Genomic DNA, 9,650 nt, shown 5'->3' with positions numbered 1-9,650 from the left:
AATCCGAAATACACTAGGGGACACAAAGATAACCCCAAATCTTGAACTTTTTTTCTAAAATTTGTATACCCTGTTCTGGAAAATTTTATGAGTTAGAATTTTGGTGTATTCTCGTCACTCAGCCACAACCAGATATATTTTTTTTAAAAATAATCTATACAGGCACGTATATAATATGACTTAATGAGTCCAATTGCAGGCATCATGACCCGCTACGGCCAATTGCGCAAGGCATATGAAAAGAAGGCCAGCTACTTCAAGGTCCCATGCCATTTGTGTTCGGCTAGGCATCCGATCCGTCTCTGCGCAGTCTATCGTTCTAAGACGCCCGAGGAACGAATGCGTGAGGCACTTGTGGGCAATTTATGTGGCAATTGACCCTCCATGGCGCATCGCACGGCTGGTTGCACAAGCAACGGGAGATGTCGGCGATGTGGCGAGAAACACCACACCACCCTTCACGTGGATGAGCAAACAAAAGCCTCATCTGAGCCGTACAAGCCGTGGAGCGTAGAGGTAGAGGAGGAAGAACGCGAGAACCTCGAAGGGGCGTTGTCACTATACGCCTCCGATATTGAGGCGGAGGAGATTGCCCGTGGAACCACGGAGGGGGACATCGATTCCCAACCAGCCAGCATGGCCCTTCCGACTATCAGGGCGATCGTAACCACGGCTTCCGACCCCTGCTACAACATGAGCGCCAACAGTCGACCAGAACCCCTCACCGTCGCCGCCGACAACGAAAACGCCCCCAGCTGGCTGACAACAACACAAATCGCCGTCACGAAGCCATCACGGCTAGCCTGCCTCGCTCTACGTCGACCGCCGCCGATTATCGAGGAGTCGTTGCCACTCGCCAGCTAAGGACGCCGCTAACGTTCCGCAGTGGACGTACAGGGCTGGACCCCGTCGCTGGACCGGTACTGCGGCCCATGATATCGATTTCGCCGACCGCTATCGCCAAAATAGAAGCTGGAGGACGACTTCACCTGGTGCGAGCATTGATCGACGTCTGTTCGCCATCCACAGTCATATCCGCCGATTTGGTCCGGGATCTGCGGCTGGACGCTTGTATAAGTGGGATCCTGGGGTGAAGCAAGTATGATAATAGGGAGACGTTTCGAGTGCAGGCCACTGTTTAAGCTGCTGTGCAAGCAGTCCAGCACTGCTGGTACATGAGGCTTATGGAATGGACCGATTGACAAGGAAAAAAAATGTAATTGACCTGGACTTAGGAAAATCACGGACAAACGACTCGAATCCACTATGACCTTGCCGAGGTGCAACACTGACACACAACAAAAGCATAAACTGATAAATTAATAGAGATAACAACAACAACAAAGAAATCAGAAATATTTTTTTTCTTACCACACCTTTACTAATAGCTTATATTCTTATACTTTTGTATGAACATAGATATTCACGTACATATATTTTGTAGTCTATTTAACTTTTTTTGCAATCTTTATTTCGGTTATACGCAAACGCATTATCTTCTTGGAAAATTTTCCTGTGTTATTTTGTTGGAATTTTTCGATTTTTTTAATACCTTTTTTTAATATTATTGAGTTTTTGTACCAAATTGGTTGATAGTAATTATAAACACTTTGATGAATTTATTTCTTATCAATTTTATCAATACAATGTTATATTTATATACATTTTATCATTAAGGATTTAGATTTTTTATTCCTTCATATACGTTTATTTATTTACGCAAACTTTTTTATTTTCTTTATATGTGCTTGGTTTGAATTTTTTTTGAATTGTTCTTTTGACCTTTTTTTCATTGAAAATTATACTCTCCATATATATACTTATTGTTGAAAAACTTTTTTTAATATAGAAAATTTTATTTTTACACATTTTTTGTTGTTATTTAAAAATTTTTTTTTACATATTCTTTTATTATTATTATTGAAAATTCTATTTTAATATAGTTTGTTTGTTATAAACACATTTGTTTACAACATCTTGAAGTAGTGGCTTTTAGCTTTTGAATTTAAATTTGCCTGTATTTTCAGGAGTTCTTTTTTTGTTTATAATTGCTTTGATTTTTATTATAATTAAACTTATTATTTACCTTATATATTTTTTTAAATTTGAAAATAAATTATTATTTTTTTTTTTGAACTCCTAAGTTCTCTGGAATTGAGGACATCTTTTTTTCATAGGACTAGTTACTAAATATCTATTTTTGGAAACCTCCAATTTTTTTTTATTTATTTTTTTATTTCGTTGAAGTTTATTATATCTTTTAATAGCAGCTTTGAAGTTCAGTTCATTGCTGAAGGATATATTTTTATTTACTTTTTTTGTATTTTTTTAGTTTAATATTTCCGCTATTGAACTAAAATTCATTTACTTTGCTTTAAATACATTTAATAAGGGCCTTTTTGAAGTTTTTACGTCTTGAATTTTTCTGTTTAATCAAATTTTTTTTTTTGGGTACCTTGGGTTGATTACACAATTCCTCAAATTTTCTTTTTGGTTGTTTTTGCTTTTTTTACTATCGGAGTGGCCATACGAATAAGCGCAGTTTCGGCGTCGGATTCGTGGTGGGAGAGAGACTTTGTCGCCAATTACTGGCGTTCACAACTGTGGACGAGCGTCTCGCCGATATCCGAATAAAAGCAAAATTTTTTAATATATCATTCATCTGCGCCCATGCGCCGACAGAGGAGAAGGACGATGAGGTGAAAGACACTATTTATGAATAATTAGAACGCACATACGAGCGCTGCCCCCGTCATGAAATAAAAGTCGTGCTTGGCGACTTTAACGCCAGGGTGGGCAAAGAAGGTGTTTTGGCCCTACAGTCGGAAAGTTCAGCCTACACAATGAAACTTCTCCTAACGGACTGAGGCTGGTTGACTTTTCCCGTGCTCGAAACATGGTCGTATCCAGCACGAGGTTCATGCATAAAAAGATACATCAAGCTACATTGCTGTCTCCAGACCGAAATACTCGCAATCAGATCGATCACGTTGTGATAGACGGACGGCATGCCTCCAGTGTCTTAGATGTGCGCACGATCCGAGGACCTAACATCGACTCGGACCATTATCTCGTTGCAGCCAAAATACGCACCCGCCTCAGCGCCAAAACCAAGGAACAAAAGACACAAGGAAAGCTAGACGTCGAAAAGCTTCAATTATAACAGACTGCCAATGATTTCGCAACTCGACCCTCACACCTGCTCTCTGAGAGCACAACTCATCCTGAAGGAATACAGGAGCAGTGGGAGCATATCTCCAAAGCACTTCGTACTGCCGCCGAGGAAAAATTGGTTACCGACGGCCACGAAAAAACAACTGGTACAATGAAGAATGCCGCGTTGCAACCGAAAGAAAAGACGCTGCTTACAGGACTACGTTAAGAGCGAGTGCAACAAGAGAATTGTGTGAACGCTATCGTGAGTTGAAAAGGGAAGCGAGACACCTTTTCAGGAAGAAAAAAGCAGAAGCAGAAAGGCGTGAGTGTGAGGAGCTTGAGCTGCTAGCCACCGGGAATAACGCCCGAAAATTTTACCAAAAAATACGGCGACAGGCGGAAGGTTTTAAGACCGCGGCAAACTCCTGTAGGAACGAAAACGGCGACCTTGAAACTGATGTCCAGAGAGTGCTTAGATTATGGAGGGAACACTTCTCTGCTCTCCTAAATGGAAGCAGCGATTCACCGCGCAGAGATGACGAACCCGATCCCGCAATAGATGAGGATGGAATATATGTCCCCCCGCCCGATTATGACGAAATTAGATTAGCAATAACCAGATTGAAAAACAACAAGGCCGTGGGCGCTGATGGATTGCCTGCGGAGCTATTCAAGTACGGCGGCGAGGAGTGGGTAAGGCGCATGTAGCAGCTTCTTAGCAAAATATGGGGGGACGAGTGCATGCCAGACGATTGGAATCTAAGTGTTCTTTGCCCAGTCCACAAGAAGGGGGATACTGCAAAATGCACCAACTATCGTGGAATCAGCCTTTTTAATAACGCATATAAGGTCCTTTCAAGTGTATTGTGCGAAAGATTGAAGCCCACCGTGAACCGCCTGATTGGACCTTATCAGTGCAGCTTCAGACCTGGTAAATCTACCATCGACCAGATTTTCACAATGCGCCAAACCTTGGAAAAAACCCTTGAAAAGAGAATCGACACACATCACCTCTTCGCCGACTTTAAAGCCGCCTTCGACAGCACGAAAAGGAGCTGCCTATATGCCGCTATGTCTGAATTTGGTTTCCCCGCAAAACTTATACGGCTGTGCAAAGCGACGTTGAACAACATCATCAGCTCAGTCAGAATTGAGAATGACCTCTCCGAGCCGTTCGAAACTAAACCAGGTTTCAGACAGGGTGACCCCCTATAGTGCGATGTCTTTAATTTGATGCTGGAGAAAATTATACTAGCTGCAGAACTTAACTGCACTGGAACAATATTCTATAATTACTGGCATATGCTGATGACATTGATATCATCGGCCTAAACACCCGGGCTGTTAGTTCTGCTTACTCCAAACTGGAAAAAGAAGCGACAAAGATGGGTTTGATGGTGAATGAGGACAAAATGAAGTACCTGCTGTCATCGAGCAAAGAGTCAGCGCATACGCGCCTTGGCAACCACGCTACTGTTGGCAGGCATAATTTCGAAATAGTAAAATACTTCGTTTATTTGGGAACCAGCATCAACACTAGTAACAACATCAGCACTGAAATCCATAGAAGGATCAATCTTGCCAATAAATGCTACTTTGGACTAGGTAGGCAATTGAAAAGTAAAGTCCTCTCTCGGCGAACGAAAATCATACTCTACAAGTCAGTTTGCTCGAAAAAAATTCAGGAGAAGGAATTAGTAGGAATAATCCGAGGAAACCTGAAACCTTACCTTGCGAACTTAATCTTCGCATCTAAAATTGAAACGCTGACTGAGCTTAAGGCGGAATGTAGGCGGGCGGAACTGCTAATTAAAGAAAACCGTAGCAGAGCCAAACCGGCCAACGAGCTCGAAAATCCCGAAATGACACCTGGGGATGAGGGGATTAACCGGAAACCCGTGGACGCGATCGCGAATCGTATGAAACCGTGTAATGAATGCTTTGGAGAGTTGAGGTAGTTTGAAGTTAAATGTTCTTTTACGCTTCGTGGTTTGTATTGAACGTACCTTATACCGAAAGCATAAATGGAATCTACTACAATTTTCCAATTGGTACACACCGAAATGTCATTACCATATGGTGGATATGTGGTTTAAACAGGAAGTAGAGTGAGCTGTCAATGAAAATGTGCAGCCCCTTTCTTTTCCAATTAGACCAGCAAAGAGTTTAGACGTGCTTTTTATGATGTGATAATTAATTTAAAGTAAATGTAATTGTTCAAGTGATTATGTACATCAGGCTAAGCAACAAAAAGCCATTATCCACTTTCTACCAAAAGTAGAAGTAAAATTGATTACAATCCAGCAGTGAAAATTCTGCCAGCATTATTTTTCCCAATCTTCAGTGGCAGCATATGCATACCTACCGGAAGGGAAAAAAAAATTGATAGAACGGAACTACAACCGACATTGGCCATAAGGATGATCCAGCTCATCGTCACGTTTTGCGGAAATAAGTTCCACTTTCGGCGTTAAAACCAAATCTAGAGTGACAGGATAAGTTTTACAAATCCTAAATACTATTTTCTTTGAGTAAAAAAAAAAAAACTATTTTAGTTTGCGAAAACGTGATTCGATAATCACCTATTACCAATCATGATACTTACCTTACAATTTCCCATTGCGGTGATGTGATGCCGTACTGTAAATGGCCTCGTCAAAATGGCTGCGTCACAATCGGCGCTTTCAGGAAACTTGTATTGAGCAACAATGCAAAGAGGATAAATAAAATAAGAGCCACCAGTCTGCTACGAGTGGCGAGTAACTCCCAGAAATCAAAAAATATATGCCGAATTTTTTCAAAGAGGGACATTTTTGAATTGTGTCGCATTTATTCCTACAGTGTAGATACTTTATGCAACTGTGATTTTTGGAAAGAGAATTAATTAGTTAATTAAATACAGGCGGAAAAATAAACGCAAGTACCCCACGAAAATGGTTAGAAGACATTTTATGCACATCTCGCCCAAAAAAACAGCGACTTCCTCTTAGAAAACATTGAGCATACGTCTCTTCATAATTTATCCTCTTTGCTTTGGCTTTTTACGTTTATCGCGTCACTAAAGCTGCAGACATTGGTGCTTTATCGGTAACCTTATAACAGCTGATTCGACCAACTTTATGAGAATCAATGCAATCAATTATTGGTGCCGATAAGGTCGTAAACATATCGTAGCCAACCAATTGGTTTTTGGTTTACCGTCGTAACAATAAACAGCTGATTGCGTTAGGGATACGAATACATCATCGATGTAGCACAACACAGCGCGTCCTTTCACTCCTCCTTAATACAACGAGTACCGTTTTGAATAATGCGGCTACTTCCTTAACCAACGAAGGAACATTCCCTACAACAAACGAAAATATAATGGCGATACTACAAACAATATTACAGAAGCATATCGACCTGGAATTTAGATTGACTAAGATTGAAGAAAAGGTGCATAGTGAAATATTGAACTGTTATTTGTGAAACCCTAGTAATTGTAGCCGCAATACCTTGATTCTCTTTAATTATTATTTATGCTATAATTTCAGCTTCCAGAATTGGCAGAAGTCATGGCTCAACATTGGAAGAAAACGCACAAAATAGTATGCCGTATCAGCGGAGAAATGGAAAATGATACTCACACCGAGCTCTCTATCGTTATGCCACTAACATCGTTGGATTCAGTTTATGACATTGAGAAAAAGTTGGACTCAGATGATTATCAAGAAGCAATGGTATTTTTGAATATTTTTAATTGTATTTCATAACTTAAATTGGTGGTTTTCATTTAGAAATCATATATCTTTATGCTGAAAGATGCATCATCAGACATTATTGGAGTAATGAGAAAACTTTTCTCTGACAACGTTCTTTTCAATTTTAACTGGGACGGAGTACATGGCAAACGATCTTTATCTAAACTGAAACTCGTGAACAGCGTACTTTTTGGTAGTGTAATTTAAATTGTTTTAAAATGTCATTATTTTCATTGTCCATTCCTATTAATTTAGACGTTTTCAAACTGCAAGGCAGGATCGACTTCGAAGACAGCATGAGACGGTGTTTAACGCTGAGCCACAACTGGCATAAACAAAGGCGGTATCTGAGCAATAAATCCAGCTCTGCAACAGCATAAGCCTACATACAACAAACGAACAAGACACACTGAAATAATCTTGATTAAAAACTATATAAGAACCTAATAATTCTAAGTTTTTTCCTACGTTCCTATTCTAAGGTTTTTATGCCTAATTAAAATAATATTCAACAATCGCCCAAAGTTTGCAGAGAATTTTAAAGCAATTTAATTGCAACGAATTTGTCAATAATTTTTAACCAAAAATTTATAAACTAGATGTATAAGAAATAAGTATTTTGAATATACATATTTGTGATGAACTTAACTGAAATAATTCTAAGTTTTTTCCTACGTTACTAATCTAAGCTTTTTATGCTCTAATTAAAATAATATTCAACAATCGCACAAAATTTGCAAAGATCTTTAAAGCAATCTAATTGCAACGAATTTGTCAATAATTTTTAACCAAAATTTATAAAATAGATGTATAACAAAAAATATTTTGAATATAAATGATTGCTGATGAATTTAACTGACAGTACCAATACCATCAACTAAATAGTCCTTATAAATATTGTAATCACATAATTCAAAACAAAAAATTACTATGAGTACCTACGTTTATTATTGCAAAATCACGAAGAAAAAAAATTGCATGAAGTACATTCAATCTAAAATTATTCCACTGAATGCATATATCGCATTTTAAACTAAAAAATGTGAAAACTTAAAAAAAATTCAGATCGGTACTTAAGTGTAAATCGATCCATGAAAGCATCGTGAAATAACTTTTTTTTGGTATTTAACGTTATCGTTTAGCCTGGTTTAGTTACCCATTTTGTTATTTTCGTGGTATAAATCAACATTCAACACAAAGTTACTCTGATTATGAGTTGAAATACTTTAAGGGTTAGGTTGCGATATGTAAAATTACATATTTTTGTACACATTTCTAAAATGTAAAGGAAAAAAATGTATATTTGTGTATTAATTAAATTATTCAAAAGATATTGTTATATTAATGATATAGAGAAGCGCCAACACGAATGCAAGTGGTTTCAAACCACTGGTAGGCAATTCACCACTTTAACTGTCAGAAAAAATTTTAAATTGTTTATTTTATGTAAAAAAAATTTGAAAGTTGCAATTGAAGTTCTGAAAGCTCAGGAATTTCAATTTAAGTTCAAAAAATTACAATTGAAGTTCACAATTTTCAATAGAAGTTCAGTAAATTATAATTGAAGCTCAGGAATTTCAACTGCAGTTCAGCAAATTACAACTGAAGTTCAGAAAATTACAATTTAAGTTCAAATATAATTTTCTGAACTACAAACAGAAATTCTGAACTTCCATTTTAATTTTCTGAACTACAAATAGAAATTTTGAGCTTGAATTTAAATTTTCTGAACTTGAATTGAAATTTTTGAACTTAAATTGTAACTTTCGAACCTCAATTGCAGCTTTCTGAACTAAAATAAAAAAGGTATAGGATTAAAATTGGCGAATTACAAGTCAACTTACTCAAATTGTGAATTGCCTACTCGCGATTTGATGGTTTACTGCAACCAATAGTTTTATTAGTTCTTCTCTTTTGTTTTCTATATCATTAATTAATTTATTTAAGTTTCCCTTAACTTTGTTTGCATACAATCGCATACAATAAAATTTGTATTTATGGGTCACCAACAAGACTGAAAAACTATTCCTTAAGACTTATAGTTAATAATTTACAACTATTATAAATAATGTAATATATTGTAAAAATGTTTAATAAAAGAAATGTTAATAGATTTGAATTAAAGAAATATTTTATTTATATAGCAGTATAATCCAAGTAAAAAACGGTCATAACACTAGTAAAAAGACGGTCATATTAACGTAAAAATACTCGTAAAGTTACAGGTATATAACTCAAAAAATGATTGCCAGAACGTGAATGTAAGAACAGTACAGCACTATAGTTTGTTTACTTTTCGATAACCTAAAACCGTATATGTGTGAGCAGTATGGACAATCACATAAATAGGTACGACGGAATGGACTGGTCACAAATGTTACTGCTGCCCTGTACAAATGCTACTTAGCGATTTACGTGTTCCATCGACACAGCTGTTAGTCATTTTCCTAGTCAATTTACGGGCACATTTTTGCTGGGGCAATCTACCGTTTGCTTCAATTGTGTGGAATTTACGTTATATACATAGGCATGTATCAATGTTCCCGAGTATTTTTTCGTTTTTGCCTTTGCGGTTGCGGCTGGTATGCTTATACCAGTGCGCGGACTTTAAATAATGAAAATGTTGGTAGTGGTAAATTTCTCCAATGTGCCAAAAATACTGCCATAAAACCACCGACATATTATCTTACTTTTAAACTTTATTTTCGTTCAGAATTGTGCACACAAACCGATGAAAGGAGCGCAATCATA

The 9,650-nt window shown here is 37.4% G+C and overlaps 1 protein-coding gene across 1 annotated transcript; it reads left to right on the top strand.

Moving 5' to 3' along the window:
- Positions 1-6,388: 6,388 nt before the first annotated feature.
- Positions 6,389-9,027, top strand: LOC137242407 (uncharacterized). Its single transcript, XM_067769705.1, has 4 exons — positions 6,389-6,594; positions 6,693-6,878; positions 6,936-7,092; positions 7,155-9,027. The coding sequence occupies exons 1-4, from the start codon at positions 6,523-6,525 to the stop codon at positions 7,277-7,279; spliced, it is 540 nt and encodes a 179-aa protein (XP_067625806.1). The 5' UTR covers positions 6,389-6,522; the 3' UTR covers positions 7,280-9,027.
- Positions 9,028-9,650: the final 623 nt, after the last annotated feature.

Source organism: Eurosta solidaginis, chromosome 2 (assembly GCF_040869045.1).
Source record: "Eurosta solidaginis isolate ZX-2024a chromosome 2, ASM4086904v1, whole genome shotgun sequence".
Classification (NCBI taxonomy): domain Eukaryota; kingdom Metazoa; phylum Arthropoda; class Insecta; order Diptera; family Tephritidae; genus Eurosta; species Eurosta solidaginis.
The sequence above is the reverse complement of the archived record's forward strand: the minus strand, read 5'-3'. Positions and strand labels throughout refer to the sequence as shown.

Coding starts and splice junctions, on each gene's coding strand:
- LOC137242407 (XM_067769705.1), top strand. CDS start 6,523: ATGGCGATACTACAAACAATATTACAGAAGCATATCGACCTGGAATTT. Junction 6,879..6,935: donor ATGATTATCAAGAAGCAATG/GTATTTTTGAAT, acceptor GTTTTCATTTAG/AAATCATATATCTTTATGCT. Junction 7,093..7,154: donor CGTGAACAGCGTACTTTTTG/GTAGTGTAATTT, acceptor CTATTAATTTAG/ACGTTTTCAAACTGCAAGGC.